Consider the following 23,772-nt stretch of genomic DNA (forward strand, 5'->3'; position numbering starts at 1 on the left):
ATTCATTACTTTGGTTCTATTGTTAAAAGAGGATCACTGTCCATTCTGTATTATCAAAACAATGCTGAAGGGCAAGAAATTTTTTTTTTTCCCCAGAATTTTTATGTTTGTCCCTTATGGCACATCCTGCAGTGAAGGGAAAACAGCATAATTTATTTTTATACTGTATATAACAGAGGCACACCAACAGACAACATTTTACTGTATCATGCCGCACACACCTACAACCAATCCTGCGCAAGAACACAGGACATGAGGAATCACAGATGAGTAAGGGTGGCCATCAGTGAAACTGGTGGACAGTGCTCTGAAAACTGTGAAATATTCTCAGTATCTCTTACAATTTTCTTTTTATCCGACAGAACCGTAGGACCACTGAAATTAAAGCAACGCTGGCAGCTCTGAGAGAAGGGATGTGTTAGTTAAGGCCGACACATTTTCAGCATGTAGCTGAAGTCTGACAGTGTAAATTGATTGTTGGATTCTAGTCCCAGCAGGCAAAACCCGTCAAATATTCAAAGATGAGCTTTTTTTTCCATAATGACTGCAAACTATTCATAGTATCAATTATATTCATCCAACTTTATGTACCCTGTACCAAGTGAATGGTAAATAAGTGCTGTTTTTCAATGTATTACTCAGTACGATACAATATAGAAACATGAAAGTCACAGCAATGACACATTACTAACCTGTGAAACGCTGATGTTCTTGCTCAGGGAGAAATTGATATAAAAAGCACACCTTTCTGGATGTGGCATATTGCTTTCCTTTTTTCTTTTATTCAAGTCACTATGAAATAAAATACTACACCATCAACATATGTACATATCTACTAGGTGTACTTATTTCACACACAGGCCTCTAATTTGATGGTAGTAAACTGGTATAATCTGCAATAACACCACAGAGCAGGGTTGTCACTCAGAGGGTAACAGAATCTCCCAGTACTGCTGTGTTGGGTGTAGCAATCAGTTTTCTTATGAATATTTTGCAGACTGCCATCTGCAAGTTTGACTTTGCATTACTACAAATGATAGCTAACAGGCAAGCTAAGTCTGACCTTTATTTGGAGAGCCTCTGAATAGGACACTGACTGAGCTAGAAATATGAAATGCAATAAAAGCCACAGAGATATGCTTTACAATTCACACAGTACTTATAATATTATGCTGACACCAGACAAATGCTACAAAATCACTAAATAAGCCTAAGCTCTCAGCGAAACTAGTTGCTTTTGTCAGTGTCAAGAAAAAATCCTTTTGCCCAACAGGAAGTAAGCCATTCTGGATTTTGTGTGTCAATTTTCATTTTACGAACACTTTTGAGGCCTTTAGGTTGTACAAAAACTCATGAAACTTTTAAACCCATGGTCGAACTAGTAAATACTTCACTTTGCTATCACAATTGTGCTTGGGTGTGCCACATCGGCTCTATAGCGCCCCCTAATTACTTTTAGCATTTTTGAGGTGCTGGGGGTGCTCAAAAAGTCACAAAACTTTGCACATGCATCAGAAGTGGTGAAACTTTTGGATCTGATATAGGTCTTGGGCTTGGGTGTGGCAAGTTGGCTCAATAGCTGATCAAAGATGGCAACTGGAACAGATAAGAAACGGAAGACCTATCATTTTCACACGGAAGGGGAAGAGGATTTTTTGTTGTTATGTGAAACTCAAAATGTGTGTACCTGATATGCCAAGCTTACATCGCGCTGGCAAAGAAGGGCAATCTAGAACGGCATTTTAAAACCATGCACAAAACCTACAAGATGGATTTCCCAGCCAAGAACGAGCTCTGAAAAGTAAGAGTCAAGAACTGAAATCTAAACTAGCAGCACAACAGCCCATTTTCACAAAGCCCAACACCAGGGCAAAAGTAGCCACCATAGTATCATGTCAAATGAGTCATGTTCTTGTGAAAAATAAAAGGCCATTCAAAGATGGAGAAATGGTGGCAGAGGCATTTTGGAGGCTGTGCTTTTGACGTTGTTCAGAGATTTTAAAAATAAAACTGAAATCATGGCAGCTGTCAGGGATATTCAGCTATCCAGAAACACAGTAACAGGGTGATGTGTGCACAAAGTGGGAAACCTCAAGGATCAACTGATAAATGACATTGACTGTTGTGAGTGTTTCTCCCTTCATTATGATGAGTCCACAGACATCACAGATGTGGCACAGTTGTGTATTAACATTAAAATTGGTGTTTGACGACATGAATGCCAAAGAGGAGATACTCGCCATTTTTCCACTGAAAGGACATACAGGGGAAGAGGATATTTTCAAGCCAAGCCTTTATGGAATTAGTAGACAAAATCCACCTGCCTATTTGGAAACTAGTCTCCATTACCACTGATGGGGCCCCTACAATGGTGGGTCGCGGTTGTGTAATTGACACAGTTCTTTCCCAGACATTATCCATTATCATTGCATCATCCACCACCAAGCTTTGTGCAGGAAGGTTTTGAACATGAAAGATGTTATGGATTTTGCCATGAAGATTGTGAATTCCATCTGCACAAGAAGCCTTCAGAAGAAGTTATTCCATGCTCAGGTGAGAGACTGAAGCTTAACACACTGAGTTGCTGTTGCATACTGACGTGAGATGGCTTTCTGGCAAGATTTTGCAAGCTATTGCGTGAAGAATTTCCCAGGCAGTCTAAAGATGCAGTGTATGCCCAGCTTGATGACAAGCAGTTGCTCATGGACTTGGCATTCCTCACTGACTTGACTGGCATTCTGAATGAACTGAATTTGGAGTTGCAGGGAAAAACAAAACTACAATTGACATGATCAGCACCGTGAATACTTTTAAGCGCAAACTACAGCTACTTTCAACCAAGCTGCACCGCCAGGACCTGCGCTACTTTCAAAGTGTGTATCTAGAACATGAGCGTCTGGGCAAAGATGCAGCTCAACTCGACAGTGCCCATTATATTGAACAAGTTGAGTGCTTTGCATCAGAGTTTTAAAGATGTGTCACGGACTTTGCATCACTCAAGCCAAACATACATGTGTTTCCCATTTGGCACAGATATTGATGTGAATGATGCCTCCAAAGTGGGAACACTTTTCCTCCTGGACACTACTTCAATGGAGAAGGAAATTCTCACCCTTCAGAATGATGTTCAGATGAAATCCAGGGCATCCACCGACATGAAGGGTGAATTTTGGCACCTCCTCTCAGAGGAGAAGTATCCTAACATAAGAAGATGTGCCTTTTTACCTGTCAGCCCTATTTGGATCAACCTACCTATGTGAATCTGCCTTTTCCCACATGAAAACCATAAAGGCCAAGTTCAGATCCACCATGACAGATGACCACCTATCTGCTTGCCTGAGACTTGCCACCAGCTGCTACACCCCTGGATATGAGAAATTTGCATCCCCTTCCCAATGCCAAAGATCCGATTAAGATAATCGCTCCCTTCTCTGAAATGGAAAACATGTGTCTGCTGTACAACAGTAGCTTTATGTAACTAATCATGAGACAGAGACTGGGATTTTGGACTGGTAGATCTTGAATGGTGATGCTGAAAAATGTAAAACTACATCTGAAGAGTAAAAATGTTGGGCAACTTGTATTATAGCATGAAATAATTCAAAATATGTTAATGTTACCATTAAGTCACTAAATCTTACAATTGCTTAAAAGAAAATTAAAGAAATATCATCATCATATATAATGATAAACTAAGTAGACATTGTTCTCAAGATCTTTTTTTTCATTATGACAATTGTTGTTATTAGTGTTTCCTGTCATGCTTGCTAGCAAATAAGCTGAGCCAGCAGAAAGGTAATAAAGCGTAACCTCTTTATTTTGTTTGCAGGATAGTCTTTTGTTTACATCTGAGATGGATAATGTAACATATATAATAAACATTAGCTATTAAGTCTAGTAGGTATTAAAGGTGCAGTGTGTAGAATTTAGAGGCACCTAATGGAATGAACTTGGCAGAACTGGAAACTTAAAAATGAAATAATGTGCATCCTAAAAAAAAGTGGATTGATCATATTTGGCTCTTGGATCATTCCTATTTTCTGTGCCTTCAGTTTGGATTGAGAAGGTATGTTCGCTCCTTTGTGCTCCTACTTCACAATTGCCATGTTCTTGGAGCATATCAGACAAACTGATTATGAACTGTCTGTGGAAGTATTTTCTCTGTTTCACGTGCATAACTACAGTCATTGTGTATTGGACCCTGAGTGCTTACTTTAGTAGAGAGATGGAGTCCAGCTTTGTTATAGAATGCATTTCCTTTTGTTTCATTTGTGCTTAATTTGTATTTCTAATGCTGGAGGAAATATAAATCATTAAATAGCAACTTCAAATTTCTATTCAGGGTGTGTATGGCCAGGTAAATGTGAGGGTTGTGGAAGGTTGGTGGGTCTAATTGGTAAACTGAAAGTTGCAATTTCATTCCCCTGAATTCTACCTTGACCTTGACCTAAATGAAACAATATGTTTATCTGTAATAGAAGCTAATGATATCAATAACATGTATCTGGTTCATTGACAGTCTTTCTTTAAAATCTGTACCGTACATCACCACTGATTTTACCAAAATAGCCGCCATTGAAGGCCTTAATGTCACCTCAAGGTTCTGGATATGAAATTGAGATATTTCTGCTCCTCAAAGCCTCTGTGTTAAGAATATCTAGTACCACTCATTTATTATCCTTTTTAAATTAAGCATGCCCCTTTTTTGATCTAATTTGGAATGGAGGATTCCCCATACGCTACATTCCTTTGTATTGCTTTCATTGCATGCTCTTTACCACCTGTCAGTGTGGACCTTCACTAGAAGAACATGTGGAGGTTTTTGCTTGCACAGACCTCTGTGTCGACTAAAAGTGCCATTTAACTCAAATAGTGAGATGAGCAGTAATGACAAAGTGTTTCCTTCTGTATTCTGTCAAATAAGATAATTGGCAACCTTCAATCTTCTTTCTATGAATGCCTCTCTCGCCTTTCTTAAATCCCACCGCTCACTTCTCCTCCATCATCTTTCTAATCTTTACCTCCTCAGTGCCGCCTGATCCTGATTAAAATGCACATGCTGACCTCTGTGCCTCACTCTCTTCTTCTCTCTTCCTAATCTCTGCCTTCCTCCTCACCTTCTCTCTATGTTTCCCTCCCACCACCTCTTCTTCTTTCTCTTTTTTCTTTTCTCACAGTGTCCAGAGGGGCTGAGGCCAATGAAGGATGGCTCAGGTTGCTATGACTACTCCAGGGGCATTGACTGCACGGATGGCTTCAATGGAGGCTGTGAACAGCTGTGTCTCCAGCAGCTTGTGCCCCTTGAAGATGACCCCAGTTCCAGCAACGTGCTCATGTTTTGCGGGTGAGAATAACTAACAGTGAAGAATTGAAAGGTGTCTGCAGGCTGGAAATAAAGCTTCCTCATGAAATAGGCTTCATGAGTAGTATTTTCAATCGATAAATTCTTTCTCAGACAAACAACCACACAAAGAAAATTAGATATATAAATAAGAAATGACCACTGACTTCATAATCACCAGCTCACATATACATGTGATGAAAGACATTTGCCCAAAATTACAAATAAGAAAGCATTGGTGTCATATACATATGTATGTTTTTTTTTCATGTGTCACAATTTTACAGTATTTTCTCACCAACTCTGACATCCAACCTTTACCAATTCCTTCATTTATATCTGTATACAGTTTAAATAGTATAAATACAAGTGCCATTCAGATCAAGTGGTACACAGTGAGTAGGTAGGTACCCTATTTGCCTGCAGAGAAGCTTGAATTTTTCAATGCAGGTATTCAAAAGGTGCATCAAGGATTATATCATACTGACGGTAGTTCCTGTACATTATTCAGTGATACATTCACCCTATGAGTGCCCTCTTCCTTACTCAACACATGTTCCACTGAGCTGATATACTTTATGTGGGGGGTTAGGCAAGCTTCTTCAGCAACTTCCCTAGAACTAGACTGTATCTTAATCTCTGAGGACATTCCATTAGAAAATGGGTATACTATGGCCATGAAGGGGTGCAGCTGATTACCAGTGATGTAACACTGTAACATTACATACTTTTTTACAAAGTGGTGAAATGTGTGGCAAGAAAGCATTTTGCATACCATTTATACCATTACTACCCTTTATGCACTATACACCAGGTAGGATGGATCAATGGGTCCAGGCTGTTTATGCCATGCTTGTCAGTGGTATTTCACAATAGAAATCATGGATCAGTACACCAAACAACTTTTTATTTACTTGCAAACTGTACTGTCTTCTCATTCTTAGTATTACTACTGCAATGCACTTTCCAGTTTCTACAGACTACAGTTGACTGATTCTGTCTTTGTAGTTAAGAAGATTCCAAGAGGCCAAGTTCAAGATGGTGATCTGGTTACCAGATGCTGATCTAGTAACATTGATCATACCACATTGAAAGTTGTTTAATTCATATGCAATGTTGGGCCCAGTAATGCACACAAAGAAACTGACACAAAGAAACTGACTACTTGTCTACATGCAGCCTTGAGCTGACAGTGTGTTACTGACGGAGCTGGCTGACAGGTGAAAGATATCCTAATCATCCTTGAGCTGTGTCAGGTCCACAATATAGAATGGCATAATTTTTTCCTAGAACATTAGGTTCCCTTACATTAGTGAACAGGCCCACATCAAAATACAATTTGCAGCAATGTCCACTTTCTTTAATGCCATCAGTACAATTGAATAGACTCGCGTTTCAATAAGGACACCTCAAGAGGATGAATTTGTTTTTGTCAGTCAAATACATTGTTATCTCTTCAACTTGGCTCTAACAATCAATGGACAATAGGGCGGGTCAAGCCACGATTGATTCTTTCCATGATTGATCAGTCCAGTGTGAGGATGAAAATGTGTGTAATGACAAGCTGCTTGGTAATAGTGCACTGTGAAGTTAATAGAGGAAATTAATACAGTGTACAGCATGGCATAGTAGTTTTCTTCTGTGGTTGGGAAAACACTTTGGTTTATAGAAAGTGAAATGTCTTTACCTTCATGCCACAGGAAGACGTTGCATTTTCAGGACAGTGTTGCCATTAAAAGTGGAGTCCTCCTTCCCGCTGGGGCGCTGAGACCTGATCAAGTGCCTGAGCCCAAACCTCAGAGCCAGCCAACAGCTGAAGATATACTCAACCCCATCTGTAAGAGAGGCTTGTGCAAATAACTGGAGGAGATATGATAATTGTCACTTACTGCACAGTCTGCTGAATTCTGCACCATTGGCATCTGTTTAAAAACTGTTTCCAGCAGAGCGTTTGTGTCCACAATCTCTACCATGACAATGGCAAGTACACTGCTCTGCCAGTGTAAAAGGCGTTTTGGCCAAAGCTACAACAATAAAGCTACAGAAGCTACAAAAATAAGCCAGATTGTTTAAAAAGAAAGTTCTAACCTTGCATTAACACTTAAGTACAGCCAGGATATGTGCTGGCTGCTAGTATTTGTGTTTAGCTTGGTGGATGGCATCCGTAGATCGGTTCTATGTGGTCTGCAGATATCAGAAATGCCAAAGAAAAGGGCTAAGATATTGACATGGCAGTTTTCTGTTTCTGTTGGTTGTGTTCAAGATTTTTTTCTCATTATTTGAAGGTTAAAGTAGTAAAGTGTGAATGGATTGATTGGTTTGGAATGCCACATTTTATTTTATCATGTTTGACATCTTGCCAGCAACTATACATAGCTATCCTCTTACTCCAAGTGTAAATACAGTCACACACATTGTATATTATACATTATATTGACAGTTTTCCCTTCTCCATAGGTGTGTGCAGGAGTACAAACTGGCAGGGGATGGGCGCTCCTGCCTTCTGCAGTCAGACAACTGTGAGGGACCAAAATGCCCAAGGCAGGATGTCCACTTCAATGACACCCTGTTTGGTGAGATGCTACATGGATACAACAACAAAAGCCAGCAAGTCAACTTGGGACAGATATTCCAAATGACCTTCCGGTAACTAGTGTACAAGTACACACATTTACACTCACACAGATGCACGGTTATCATCAGAATGAAGTATGGATGTTATTTCCTTGAAAGACATTTAATTTCTTATTGTTGGTGGCTATACGCTATATTCCTTTTGCCTTTTGTTCAATCTTTTCTATAATCTCGTCTTATCTTATAAATACAGGATATGAAAAATTCCTTTTTCTCTTAGCCCTTTTTTTGTTCTTTTTTGTTTCTAGTTGAAAAGCATTATTCATTATTTCCACTCACTGGTTTAGATTACGCTTACAATTCCCCCTCGAGACCTTTTGGTTCACATATTAACTGTTTACATTTTTCTGCGTCTCCAAAGACATATTATCAGGAGTAACGGCCATCTTTTATCAGTTTTAGGTTGTAGGAGAGATAGAAAGGCTTGAGATCTCGGTGGAGCAGCTCAGAGAATCAGTAGTCAGGGTTTGCCGTTGGGGTGCTTGCATCTGTGTTTGCACAGATGTGTGTGTGTGTGTATAGATGTGTATGTGTGTGAGAGAACGAGTGAGTGAGAGGGAGATGAGAGAGTGACGGTTGAGTTAGGATTGAGACTTATCCCATGGCAGTTCTCGCTAAACTGTCATCCCTCTGAAAACCTGGCTCACTCTGATAAGTCGCATGCTGTTTGTGGTGAAATGCTCCTGTAATCACAGAGAGATGATGACGTTCTATCTATGCACAAATACAGTGCACACAGAAAAGCATGCTCAACCTATATCTTGCTTTTTCTCTGTCTTTTATTTACTAACTCACTGTCTCGGTCTCTCTCTTTCTCTCTCTCTCTCTCTCTCTCTCTTACACACACACACACACACAAATACTACACACACTATTTTTCAAGGGTGTAACCATGAAATGGTTTTTATCTGCTCTGCCCTATGGGTCATGATAGTTGTGCTTGGCTTAACACAGCCACATGATCTGTCTGCTGTAGGCCCCCCAAGACCAGGCTTTTGTAATGTATATTGATATGATTCAGGATTTCCACAGCATACATGGAACACGTGATACAACTTTCTTACATATATTTGTGTAAATGAAACACAAACATTTGAGGTCCACGTGGAATTTTATTTGAATGGATGGAGAATTTCTTTGGGTATAATCAAATTCTATACATATATTCTATGTAGAGATCTCCTTCTGTACATAAAGGCCATTGGATGTTTTTTTAAAATAGCTTTCTTGTCTACAATGCTGCATCATGGCTTTTATTACAAGAAGTCTTTTTTTTTTCAATGAAGCCACAGAAAATGTAGGAAGAGTAATGCAAGCTCACTTATGAAGCTTATTTTGTAAAGTCTTCTCTCATAAATGTATTATAATTTAGTACTGTAATTTTCTTTTTGCATTTTGTAATTCCTCAAAGCAGTCAGCATTTAATGTAATCCACAGAAAAGTGCATGAAAAAAGCACTTTTCTCTTCATATTCTCATATTCTTAATATAAATGTCTTTCAGAGAGTAGTTCCAAATGACATTAAATCGAAGTTATTTGGAATTTAATACACTCGTACACAATTGTGCCTGCATTGTCCTTGAAGATGCCTTTGGGATGCGGCGTTCCTAACTACCCAAGCAGGAAGCGTCTGGCTGCTGCATGCATTGACTAAGAGCAAGTTATTTTTAAAAAGTAGCCAATAAACACAGATTAGAAAGATTTCAGTCATTTAGCTGAGCAATCAGCACAGGGTGGTAAAGGTCACATTGTTTTGCCTTGCTGCATTTTCATGGTGTGAGTGTGTACTGAGGAACCACACATCACAAGCTGTGACACTTTGGAGCTATGATTGAAATAAGCTAGAGCTTGCATTGAAAGAGGAATAGCTAACATTGATTACCTGAAGAGCTATAAGCTAAACAGGCTTAATACCCCTCTAAAGAGCTTTTGTATGCACACTAATATGGGAAATACACTAAAAGCCTAATGCTTCCCTAAGGTTGAAGGGGCTAAACCATTTGGGAACTATCTCTAATACACTGAACAGGGCACAGTTTGACAGACAGAACAAAGGTACAGTTTGAGGATTTTAAAACCAGGGGAAACAGACAGTCTTGATCCATTTGCCCTCAAGCAGTGGAGAGCACAGTGGGTCCTCTGCCTCCAGACTCCAGCTTTACACACTGGGTTACATCAAACTATGCCCAGTCAGGGGATTTGCACTCAAGCCTGGGTTCCGGTGAGGTTACACACACGACAGGTTTAAACTAGTCAAACACCTTGGCAGACCGAGACAAGCAATGAAAGATCTTTATATGAGGGGGAAAGTACATGGAGTACATGGCATCCTTTGAGAACAATTCAAAATCAGGTCATTCTGTTGTTTATTGAAAGACATGTTTTGGCTCCCGCTGTTTTCAACACATAGATTTAACTACCACCTCTTGAAATCACATCCTGCTGACAAAGCCAGCATTATTATGTCAAATTATTATGTTGAAAATGAAATACCTAAAAAGTTGCCCTGAAAAATAAGAATACATCAGCCAGTAAAACAGAGTGCATTTAGTTGCTGACACAGTTGTTGACACAGTTGTCTCCCATTTCCAGCATTTTAGTGATTGTCCCACCACTGATGCTCAGAATCTCTTTGGTTACAACCAGCTTTGAATCACATTAAATTCACTTTATTCTTCTGCTGCTGCAAGATTTACATTTCAAACCATGCACATGGTAATAATGAATAATGTTTCCTTACGAGCCAGAAGCTACTCTTTTCTTTTTCTAAAAAGATGCTGCCCAGTGAAGGGATTTGGTTAAGATCAGCAAGCTCAGAAAATATTGTGATGCTGAAGGAGAAATACTGATTAGTAACATTACCACAAAACATATACATGGCCACAGTTCAGCCCTACCTGAGAAAATGTTATTGCTTGTCCGTTAACTTCTCATAACGGGCTAATAATCTTTATAGAAACATTTTGTAAACCATGCAGTCTTTCTACAGTTCCAAGCCACTCAAGCACAGCTCTCCATCCAATCATTGTCTGGTGTTATAAAATGGTCAGATATTGCTGTTATTTATCTGTCTAAGAAAACTAAATCAGTGCTGCTTGCATATGTTTTTGTGGTGCACTCGCACTTTGTCTGCTTTGAGACTCGACTAAATTTTTTCTTTCCCACCTCAACCTTCATTTTATTACACCTGCACAATTTGCACCTGCTCCTAGGAGCTAGAGAAATTTCCATCCTAATTGCGAGGCGCTTACTCAGCTGCACTTATCATGTTCCCTGCAGTTAGAGGCACACTTCGCTGATTACATACAGATGACAGGCAAAGTGCACTTCCAGGCTGATGTGCCTTTTTGGATAAATAACACACATGTCTCTAGGTTCAGAGTGTGAAACGAAGCATACATTTATGCAAACCGACCTACCGTACACGGTTCAGCAATTATTGGAGAGGACAGGCAAAAGAAAGGAAAAAGGAAGGAAGTAAGTAAAAAAGTTACTTTAAATCCATGATTGAACTAAGCACTAAATTTGGGGGAAAAGCTTTGTTTATTGCTCACTATGCAGTAGATATTTTGTTGTATTACCATTGCGCTGCCATCTTTGTATAATGGGCTTGATCAAATCCACTGTGTCTTTTGTCAAAACAACGACAGCTTTGTCTCTTAAATGACTCACTCCCATAAGATTCTACTTTACACTCAGCACATACACTCTCTGTATTTATAGCAATATGTAAATTTAAATTTTTATTCACCTAATTTTCATGTTCATGTTCCTCCATGCCGTCTTTGATATGCAGATGCAAGTCTTATCCCACAGTCCCTTTCTTTCCCTCACCTCCACTGTCTTCTGATTCCCTCCGTCTCACATCACCAGTTCCCTTTGCATCAGCAGCTCAAAGTGAAATATTAGATGATTGAGATGAATTATATGACTTGAGTCACAGCATCACGGATGGTGTATGCACTGCATTGCATATGTTTTGTTTTCAAATTGATCTCACTTTGCGTAGCCTCTTGAAGTTGGTCAGGGGAATGAATTTTGCAAATTGCTGTTGTGAAATTACAGAGTAAAATAATCAATGCAATCATGCATTTGGACGATAAAGTTACATGTGAATTGTATGGCTGAGAACAATTCAATTACATTATGACTGCAATGTCGCTTCAACTTGTAGTATAAAATAGGAAAATACGCCCAACAGAGAATGTATATTATCTAATTTTCATTTTTAAACGTTCTTCCAGTGAAGTGACGTGAATGCAGGCTAATTACAAGATTCTTTTTGACAGCACTTTATATCCTTCAGATAATAAAACATATATCAGCCTCTCCATCCAATTTTCTAATGCGTCTGAAGAAAAACACTTGTTTCTCTTACTATCCCATCTTTTTTATTTGAAGTCCACAAGCAATTTAATCCTTTGTGTCCTTATATGCACGGTAATAACACTTTGCCACTCATTGAGGCATGTAGATACACACACAAACCAAATGACAATAGGTAGATAATGAATGTGGATGTGTGAAGGGTAGTGAGACAGTGATAATGGCCATCCGTCAGTCCTGAAGAGAACATTTGTGGCCCTTTCACATGAATTGCAACACCTATCTGACACACACACACACACAGATGAACACATATGCCATGCGTTACATGGGGATGTAAATTGAGAGCAGGGACAAATAGCATGTAGTGGAGAAACAAAAGGCTGGTTCGTCCCAGGTCAGGTAAAACTGAACCTTTCAACTGCCCACAGTAGATGAGCACAGAGTTACCTTGGAAAACCCACCTGGATTTGATGTGCATAAATACATTTTCAAGAAAAGAGACTCAATCCAAAAGGGAAAAAAACTGATCCAAAAAGACCCAAAGATAATTAGACCTGATCCAAAATGTGGTCGACCCAAACAGACCCTACAGTAGTAGAAAGAACACAAAAACTGGCAGCAAGTAGCATGATGCACCATCACCTAACAAGCAGAGGCAGTTGAAAAGTGAAGTGTAGCAATCCATACAGCATCGTCTTTTTCCTGCTCCCACACACTGTCTCACCTCAAAAAAACACTTTTTTTTTTTTTTTTAACCTGTAATCACCACATGATCATAGATGATAGCGAGTCTGCTTGTATCCACTTCAGGTATTGTACATATTGACACAGAGACTTGAGACCAGCAGGAATTAAACAGAACCCTACCCAGACCTGGATAGATTGAATATAATTTGGAGCTGGCCAGACTTGGGTTGGAGCTCAGCGTTAGTGTGTAAGTGAACAGTGAACAGTTACATCTTGAGGCCCTGCAGTGATACTGTAATTTAGAATGATGAAATTTCATTGTTTATGATGAAACAACATTGTCTTCATTTTTTCAGCACCAGGTGGGCTACTGGAAATGTAATTAAATGAGGATAAAAATTCCAAATACAGCCAGGTATATATAACAATCACATATGTTCTATGTAAATTTGAAAGCTGTCAAGACTGACGAGTGATAGGATGAATATCTTCTCATACTCATCACCCAGAGAATAGAGTCCTGCCTGAATCAAGCTCGTGTGTTCATCTTGTTATGGACTTACACTCTGTCCAGTGTTTTCCTTCCCTCCAGCACAGCAAGAATGCACTGCTGTGAACGATTGTTAGAAGTTTGGGTTGTAACAAATGAGAAGCAGTGGTAGAGAAAGAGAAGAGAAAGAAGTTTCACCTGCTTTGTGAAGGTGAAGCTGCTACCCTTGTCACTCTGATGTTGACGACGCTTTTTACAAAAAAATGAAAAGATACTGTAAAGAAGAAAAGAGACCAAACCGCTTTTGATAGGCACACCACACCAACTCCTCATCACTACTCACCTCTCAAACTAAGACGACGCCACAACATGAATAATTTGTGAATCTGGCAGCCCACAAGGCTCACAGGGACAAACACAGCCACATTTCCATGTTCCTCTGTAATTTTCAGTAATTATCTCCTTGGTGCACACATGGTAGCTGCTACTGGGGAGTTGAGTCAACAAACATTATAAGGCAATTTCTTCCCACATAATGAGTAGCCATGAGACAGTGAGGCAGACTGTTCAGGTGAAGGGTTAAGCTGCTCAAGGTTGAACAGAAGCTTCTTAATTCTCTTCCTAAAATAAGTGGTCTGCTTGTTCTTTCTTTTTTTAAGCTCCAAACATAGAATTTAGTTTTTTATTCCTCCCTGTGTGCATATGTGTGTGGAGCAGATTTGTGGACTCATGTAGATTTATGTGTTTTTCTATTTTTTTCTAATACTGTTTCAAAACAGTTCAAATATAAAGACACTCTGAAGCACTGACAGTTGTTCTCAAATAATATTGCATTCAGTCACCATTAACTTCAATCACTAACACACTGCCTGTAGTGTTTGCACACATTTAGTTGGTTTTAATTTTATATATTGAAATGTAGTGCGTTAGGCTTGTAGACACATAAATGACTGCTACCCAGCCTGGAAATGAGGACACTATATTTGCCACTGACCCTTTAATTGTAGCGGGTATGTAGTTTAAAGGGGCACTTTACCATTTTTATGCATGAGGTTCAGTCATGAAGTCATGGATAGTACTATTTAAGTTGTGAAAACAGTTGTATAATGTTCTGTGGCTCTGTGGCTTGCTTCTATGGCTGAGATAACCTTTGATAATGTCATCAAGGTTATCTCTGCCTAGGCTTAGAGTCCATAAAATGTTTACAGAAAGCCGGCGATTCAGACTGGGGTCCTTGCATTTGTAAGATGTGAGTGTTTACCAGGAAGGAGGATTGATTGAAAAGATTCTATTGTTGCATTGTGAGAGCATTGGAACTACCAAGATTCTATTTACACCTGGTAATAACATGAATCCTGTATCTGGATATAATCTGGATAAGGAAAAACGCCTGTGAAGGTAGCTGTGGACGCACATGGGATGTATTGCAATAGGTATGCCTTTGGAACAGCCAGGCCACATCTGGATGTGTTAGGTGTAAATGCAATCTGTACGGTTTGGCCACATTCTAGATGGCCCACTTCACAATATCGAAGGCTAGCCTTGTAAAAAGCTACAGACTTGGAAAAGTGAAAATAAGTAGAGCCTAGAGTAGCATCACTTCCCTCGTTTGTCGACAAGTCTGCCTGCTCCACCTGTCTAATTTGCATACCAAGATCCAATCTTGCAGGAAAACTTGAGATAACAAGAACACTTATTGATACTGATAATGTAAATGCAAAGCCCAGTGATCAGATGCCATTGTCCAGATACAGTAACCTATCCAGATACATCAGTCATTAGCCTTGCATACTTTATTAATCCCATTTACAGGCTTGGTGTTCACATATGTTACGTGCAAATTTTAACAAGAAAGGATTGTGTCTTTTCTTCACACCTCACGCCTTAGTAGAGGAAATTTCACAAAAATTATGTATGTGCGTGTAAGTGTAAGTTCTTAAAGCCTCAGTGATTCCCCCATGACTTAGAGGACATAAGGTGAGCAAGTTCGGGAGATTGCAGAGGCTTTGCGTGTGTGTGCTCATGTGTTTGTGTGGGTTTATGTTTACCTTTGTGTGGGTATGTGTTTGCTTGTGTGAGTCAGAGCAACTGCATACACGAGTGTGATCATTCCTGAGGCAGTCACTCTGTGCTCAATAACTCACATGGCAAGGCAGGACCTAATAGACCCTAGCCTAATATCAGCTAATGTCAGAGGGGCTTACAGCTGACTACCTGCTGTTTGACTGTAGAGCAAGAGAGAGAGAGAGGTAAATTGGTAGAGGCAGCGATAAGAGTTTAGAAGGAAAATGAATAGCAAAATAAATGGAAAGAGAAAAGGCTAAATCCAAAGAGCGGAGCCAAGCAAAAGTTAGAGAGCGAGGCACTGGGAAAGAGTAACTGCAAGAGAAATGTGAGGAAAAACAGATAGCAGGAGTGTAGCAAATGAGGCTTCTTAAGCATGCTGGACTGTGAGGCAGTAGTGAGACATCACACACCGGTGCAGTTAGTTAAAAGCATATACTGTAGACCACGGTGTAAGGGATATGCAGCTCAAAGAAGGTTGAGTCTGCACACCAAAACTCATTTCACATCTTTTTTTTTTTTTTAATGAAATGAGTGTTTCATGAGTTTCATTCCTTTGATAGATCTTTGTCAAGTCAAATCAATCTGCACCCCGTGTCTTTCCGCATATTTTGACAGCAAATGGTAGTTCACTTGATGTGGATCACCTTGTATCTGATACACATTTTATCAGTCGACCAAGTACATGTAGCCTGTATGGTCTGACACAATTTTGGTATTTACTTTTTCTGTAAATGATCATTTAAAGAGACTGCATGGAGATAATCCTGGTCTCTTTATTGTGGAATTTTCCAGTTTTCTTTTTGTGAGTGTGTGTGTGTGTGTGTGTGTGTGTGTATGTGTGTGCTCTATCATTCTGTTCAGGAGATTTGTGAATGATATCCTCTTGATATCAGGCTCCAGAAAGTGTGTTATTGGAATTTTACACATATCTGAATTTGCTATATATTGTTCCCTTATGTCAGAAGACAAAGATCATGATATGAGTCATACATAAAAGCCCCTTTATAAGATAAGTGCTAGTAAAAACATACATCGTTGCTGTTCCTGTCATTATGAGTGATCGGTGTAGTGTTTCCCAGACTGTTCAATAGTATCTTCCACTATTGTGGACAGAGGATTGTGAATCTGAAACTGTTGTGGCAGGAAAGTTGGAGCGTGTGGTGACCGTTGGATACATGCCAGGATACATTAAAGATATTGGAGATTGCAATTGTTGACTTGGTTTTCAGTCATTGTCACTAACAGTAATTCAGCTGTTCGGGAAACATACTGAGACAGGCACAGGCAGGCAGAGAGGAGGGAGAGAAAGGAGAGGCAAGACAGCAGGGACAAAAACCGAGATATTTACTACTAACTGTAATCTGATATGTAATTAAATTATGGAATTAAATCAGATGATAAACTGATCAAAGACTTTTATTTTATACTCATAAGATTCATTATATACAGTAATATAATATCATTGTATAGAAGAAAGAAGAATGCAAGAGGCGTATCTATAGTATGCACGTGTTTAGAATTATGTCCAGATCAGAAGGGGCCATGTCATCTCATACTTATGAGTGCACTCGTACCACTTTTTTACTACTCTGCCTGTGAGTAGCAAATATGGGTTTAGGACACATTACCCAATGTACTACATTTCACTGACTTTTAAAAGGGGGAGTGAATTATTCTGGGAAGAGGTGAAGATGGTAAAAAAATCATCCATTACCAAGTACGGACAGAAATTCTTAAATCAGAGGTTTCAGTTTTATCAGTGTTTGCCACCTGTGGTTCAGCTGAAGTAGTTTTGCACAGTCTTGTTCAACTAACGAGCTAATTCATCATTAAAATGAAAGTATATTTTTTATGGATTGAACCGCCTCCTCACTTTTCCACTCTGAGAATTTGCAATTGCACAGTAAATCTGACTGCATACTTAATTTATCTTCTGCATGTTTTTGTAAAATCACTCTCAAGCCTCTCTCTGAAACCTTTACCTTATGAAGTTGAAAATTTCTATTCCACATGGATGATGCTTTAGGGGCAACCAGAAATAAGAACAAGGATTTTGTGTATTTAATTAGCTTAGCTGGTGATGCTATTGTGCAGTCGTGCTAGACTGATAAAATCACTTGCGTGTGCAGCAGCCGGTGGATCAATAGTAGGCTGGAGGGTGAAAAATGAGAATATGCAGCATAAAGCATTAAAACTTCAGAAGGTGATGGAGTTACCTCACAAGGGGGTAACTAACAATGCTAGTCCTCCAAAAACTTACCTCAGCTGCCTCCCACTTTCACAGAAGGAAAACTGTATGGAGTAATTTGCGGACCAGGGGTAAAACCTGAATTAGTGGCAAGATGTTTTTAGTATTGATTAATGAACTATTGCTGCAGCCGTGAACTGCAGGTTGGCAGCATTTGTAATTTTGTATCCCCTCTGGACTACTATCTGTCTTAACTCTTCCACTTCTCCATCCTTCTCCCCGCATCACTCTGCCCTGCTTTCCCAAGATTTATCTTTCATAAATTATTCATAAATATCAATTCATAAGTAGATGGCAGTTCCAAGCAATTTCTCAATTTTATTTAATTATATAAAGTTCACAACACTGAATATTCGCCCACGCTCACCTCTGCAAGGCCATAAAGCAGTTAATTACAACTTCTGTGATATGATTTCCAGATTCAGTTAGTCATACCACATTGATAGACAGAATACCAGATAACGTAATAACATTTAATCACGCTTTAATGTCAGTCATATCACTCTGTAATTACACTGTAAAATAAAAAAATACAAAGAGTGACATGCTGTCATGGCACATTACTGCTGATCAAATATAAGATGATAGGACCGAGGAAAATTGTGATGAGACACTTAAAAGTCCTATGTGTATATTTTCTGTATGATGATGGCAGGAACTAAACCAGGCCTTGATATAATGTAAGCAATAGAAATACTAGTGGATCAAGGGCTCCTATCTTGAGCTTCACAGCCAGTTTTAATTTTTTATGCTAGTGTTATTGTGCAAAGACTCACTGCTATGAATTTCTCAATCCAAAATCACCATTTCTGGCAGCGTGAAATATGAAAATATGGGCAATTTAATTTAATTGTCTTTTTCAAAAAGACAGAAAATGAATTATTTGTTTTGTCTTTTTCGTCAAAATAGAAAATGGTCAAACAGATCTGACTCTGTGCCAAGTAATAAAAGATAACTTTCCGTTGTATTCCTGTTGTCCTTTATCCAAAACTTGGAAGTGTTTCTCTGCTTTCAGAGTGATGACATGAGAGTCCTCTCGTGTCAGGAACTGATTTTTTAGCTGCTGGTTAGGGTTCGTCATAACACTCTGGGTTGTACATGTGTGTTTGCAGGGGTTAAAGTGGTATTTGGTAAGTGGGGGAACCCTAAGATTCAGTGTAGCAGTGCAGCGGGGAAAAAATGACTCAACTCAAAATAACTCCCTAATTTGTACAGTGAAGTCTGGTGTACTTGTTTTCTTTGTGGACAGGCTATGTGATCAGCTGACCTTCTTTTAAGCACCCGTTTCTTGCTGTGGCTCTGGGCTTTGCTGCATTTGAATTAACCAGATAACTTCAACAACACATCATGTACATATCCACTGTCCGATTAAAAATAACTTTAAAATGAATGACATTACTTATGCAAGCTTTAAATGTTATCATTATCATACATTACTGTTAATAATATACTTTAATAATAGAAGAGAAATACTCAACCCATTTTGAGGGCACTTTATGCTCCTCATACTAACAACGGGACCAGTGTGGAGGCGCTAAAATCGTTGTTCTGGTTCGTTCTGGCCCACTTTAACCCCTGTGTGTGTGTGTGTGTGCAGGTGTGAGTGAATGAGAGTAAGAGGAAGAGAAAAAGAGTGACAGAAGTTTGTTAGGATGGATAGACACAAATGCCGAATTTAGGGAAAGTGGGAAAGTGCAAGTGGAATAATAAAAAGTAGAAAAGCAATGTCTCTAATCAGTTCCACAGCTAGCTGGCCTGCATGCCTCCCGCACTCTGTATTACCAAGCTCCATCTCTATGGTAATGCTCCTGGCCAACAGAGTTAATTTCCACAATTTCCTAAGGCAGGCCAACAGAGATATCAAGGCACAAAAAAAAAAAATGTCTGTGCACACTCACGTTGTATTTCAATTGTATGTACAACCCAAGGGAATAAAAGTGAGGTTGAGTAGTTTTGTGTGTGTGTGTGTGTGTGTGCGCACGCGCATGCAAGTGTCTCTAAAGGGGAGAAAGAGTGACAAAAACAGTGAGTAATATAATATTGTACAACAAGAACCATGTGTAATACTTTGTATATCATCCTACTTAACACATATTTGCATCACTGCATGAAGGCATATTTTAAATCAGAATTTAAAAACTTTTCTGTCTTAAATTAGATTGGCCGGGCAGCATCCTGCTACTCATAAATTAGTCAATCGTCTACGCTGAAGCTTGCATATAAACACGAACACACATGTACACATTCACTCATGTACACAAACACAAACTCTTCAGTACACTCACCATCAGAGGTTGTTTCATTGACAGCATCACATCCCAAGCCTAATCAATATTGGCCATGAAAAGTCACCAGATCTCCTCCTCTCAGTGGAATCATTTATCAAACGAGCTGTGGCTGCTGCTATAATAACAGACTGTAACACGAGTCTCAAGGTAAACATCTCTGATTGTTTTATTACGCTACGAATTAGCCTGTTTTCGGATGCTGTCCTTTAATAAGTCTTTAATTCGTCATCTGGGGCCTGTGTCCGGGGGTGACACTGCGTGCTTTATCTTTGTAATGATTCATCTGACAGGCCCCTCTTGCACCAAGCGTTTATTCAAATCACAGATATTAGAGCTATTAAGCATATTACATGCAATTGGAACGGCTACACACACCAGCCCTCATAAATCTTTGATTGTGCAGTCCAAAAACTTGGTGGATGGCTCTCAAGGGCAAGCGTGGCAACATTATCAAAGCAACAGTAGAGAAAGACAGGATGAGAGCCGTTTGGATTGATTGATGATGTGATAGGAGACATTAAATGACATATAATATCATTCAGCTATAATGAATGTAAATTTCTTAAGTTTGAATAGCATCCAAATTAAAATGAATACTTATACACACACATACACCACACACATATATATATATATATATATGTGTGGTGTGTGTGTGTGTGTGTGTATTAGTATTCATTTTAATTTTAGTATTCATTTTAATTTAAATATATAGCACAAACCATGCCAGCAATAAATGGACTAATAAAGCCAAAACTATCTGCATAGTAGATACAACTAAAATTAAGTGACAAAATATGTTTTTATGTAAACCAACCACTTATTTATTTGAGCAATTTGAGATCTACTATAAAGACGTTTTGAATATTTGACATTATTACACAGCCTGTGTATTTGACACTGCCAGTTGGCTTTTGCATAATGGTGAATAACAATAACTTAAAATTAAAACATCCATGCAGTGGCCATTTGTGTATATTGTGTATATTTTGGGGTAGAGACAACTGTTTTGAATAAGGCCTTTTTTTTTTCTTCTTTTGTCTGTGCTGCCTTTTGTTGCACGCTTCTCTTTCAAATGCTGGGTAATTATTCCATTTAGGGTTGAATCCAAACAGCGTGGCAGCCATAGAAATTACAAACATGCTGTGTCATGCTGGATGTCAAATTTTCTGGCTCTGGATGTGGAGGGAGAAGATTGGGAGGAGACCCAGTGCACAAGCATAATTGGTATTATCTTCTTGCAGCTGCACCATGTCTTCTTATCTTTAAAATTATTAAACCCTTGGTAGAGCAATGATTTCTTGATGATACATCTTGAAAGATATAGCAAGAGATGTAGCATTTGGGCATGTCTTCTCTCACAATGTATCTTTTTATTTTCAATGCGCAGGCAAATTATGGAGTCAGCTCCTGCCAGCATCATTTTTGCAGTGTTTTCCATATACTATTTTTTTTGTTCTATTAGCTGTCCTCTTCTACTTCAAGTCATGTGACAAAAAGAGAAAGATCTGGTAAAGTGCAGCCTGCTCCTCTAAGAAATTTTCAACTGTAAAAGATTGACATCGCTCAGAAAAGTGTTTTTTTTTTTTTTTCATCAAGCAAGAAAGGCATTTTCTCCATCTACATTTCTGTTCCGCCGCCTTCCTGGTTTTCTTGCATCCACCCTTTCAGTTTATCCAGAGTGCTGCAGCCCTGCTTGTCTTCAGCCTCCATAAATTCTCCAACATAACCCCCCCGCCTATCTGCACTGCACTGGCACCCAGTGGCTGCTCACATACCATTCAAAACACTATTGTTAGCCAAGGAGGCTACCAAGGGCACGGCAACCCTCATATCTCCAGATCATGATCCAACCCTACAGTCTGGTCCATGTCTCACCCTCAGCTACTGCCTCACTGTCCCTCCCTCTCTGTGGCAAACTGGTTATCACTCCACATGTCCTGACTCTTCAACCCCTTCTCAGGTTGGGTTCTTCCTCCTTCTGGCATCCCAGTGGTGAAGTAATCTTTTCCACCTCAGTCAGAACTGTAATCACTTCCTTTCTGAAAGATTCTGAAAGCTGCCTCTTTCAGCTCACCCCTGAATCCCAGCTCTGTGTCCAACCTGACCCTTCATATCCTGCATCTCTGTCACACAAACACACACACACACACACACAATAGCTAGACATTTATTGGTGTCATTACAGTGTAAAGTAATTATAATGTGTGCACTTTTTATTGACATATTAGCTAATAGGAGGGATTTTACCCAGCATGTCTTGCAGTTAATTATCTTGTTTTTTCTATTTATGCTCTGTATGATACCACTATGCCTTAGTTCCCACACACCAAAGAAAGTTTTTCCTTAGAGTCCAACAGAGCAAGAACAAGAGCACCCTACAGTCTACACATAAAGTAACATAAACACACACAAACACTGATGTTCATGGACTATTCCTGATACCATTAGCCTTTTATTTTGGCACAGAGAAAGAGCAGCCTCTAGTGGTGAAGATTATGGCAGTGCCCTTTCTTCTTTTCCTACCATTCAGTTATCAGTTGGACATTAAAGTGTGGTAAGGTTGCAGTTCTACCATGGATCATTTGTCAGGATCGTATAATCCTGACAAATGATGTATGACTTGGTTCACAATTGTCAGCTCAATCAATCTATCTCTACTTCTGCTTTTTTTTAATATGATTTTATAATTTATAAACGTTTAAACGTAAAGTGTTTTTTCTTTGTTTTTTTGTTTTGTTATGTTTTGTTTTGTTTGTTTTTTTTGTTGTTTTTTTTTGCTTGTTTTTAATAAAACCTTTCTGGCTCATTCTGGCCTTATATTGACCCCACCTTTAACTGAGGTTGCCTAACCTTAACTCAAATGTAAACATAAGGTTAAAGGCAAACTTTAATTGGTAGAATTGTCAAAATCAGAGTCTTCTAGTTCCTGCTGAAGATGCAAAAGTTCCTATTATGTGTTATTGTCAGGGGTTTGGCTGTCATTCCTGTAATTGGCAATAACATTTTAGTTACCGTGTTTATTGCTGAGACATGGTGACTCAACACAGCTTAACTGTATGGCTCATAAGGCATTGCATACAAATTAATGCAGCTATCTAAAATGTTTATTTGGAGTTGAAAACAAACATGATCAATTATCGCCCACAACTGTTTTTAGTTTTTATAGAGCTATACTTCCTCGTTCAGCTTTCACCTAAGAAGGTTGTTCATTCTTAATTAGCAGCTGAGCCACAAGAGAGAGACTGATACTTAGAATATATCCTTTGTAAGCTTGGCACCACAGATTTGTATGTATATTCAATACTCATTTCCTCAGGGAATTAGAGGAGTCTTTGTTAGTGCTTGCATCAGTCCACAAAGGCTGCATCTAAATGAGTGGAAAAGAGCATCCTGCATGGCTTACAGTTTTCTGAAAGTCCTAATTGTTAGGGGAACTGTTTGAAGCCAGCAGGTTCAGTCATCTCTGAAACTAATGGTTGCACAAATAATGTAGTTTCTGTTTAGAAAATGGGATTTCTGAATGCCAAAGTGTATCGTTTAAAACCTTTGGCTGCTTGTAGGTGTTTTAACCTCATATTTAGTAGATGGGTTAGAATTTTTAACACTGTGAAGCAAAAATTGACAAAAAAATAAAGAAATAACAAGCACAGTGTTGGATGTGATTTCCCAATATAAGCCACTGTTG

General features: G+C 39.0%; 1 protein-coding gene across 1 annotated transcript in view; it reads left to right on the plus strand.

Annotated features, from left to right (window-relative positions):
- The window catches only part of LOC137170519 (astrotactin-2-like), a 287,500-nt gene that overhangs the window by 192,688 nt on the left and 71,040 nt on the right, over positions 1-23,772 (plus strand). The window contains exons 12-13 of the mRNA XM_067573959.1: positions 5,178-5,344; positions 7,799-7,987. Of these exons, the coding sequence (XP_067430060.1) occupies positions 5,178-5,344; positions 7,799-7,987 (356 nt within the window). The remainder of the gene's footprint in view (positions 1-5,177; positions 5,345-7,798; positions 7,988-23,772) is intronic.

The sequence above is a fragment of the Thunnus thynnus genome, chromosome 19 (genome assembly GCF_963924715.1).
Source record: "Thunnus thynnus chromosome 19, fThuThy2.1, whole genome shotgun sequence".
In the NCBI taxonomy this organism is placed as follows: domain Eukaryota; kingdom Metazoa; phylum Chordata; class Actinopteri; order Scombriformes; family Scombridae; genus Thunnus; species Thunnus thynnus.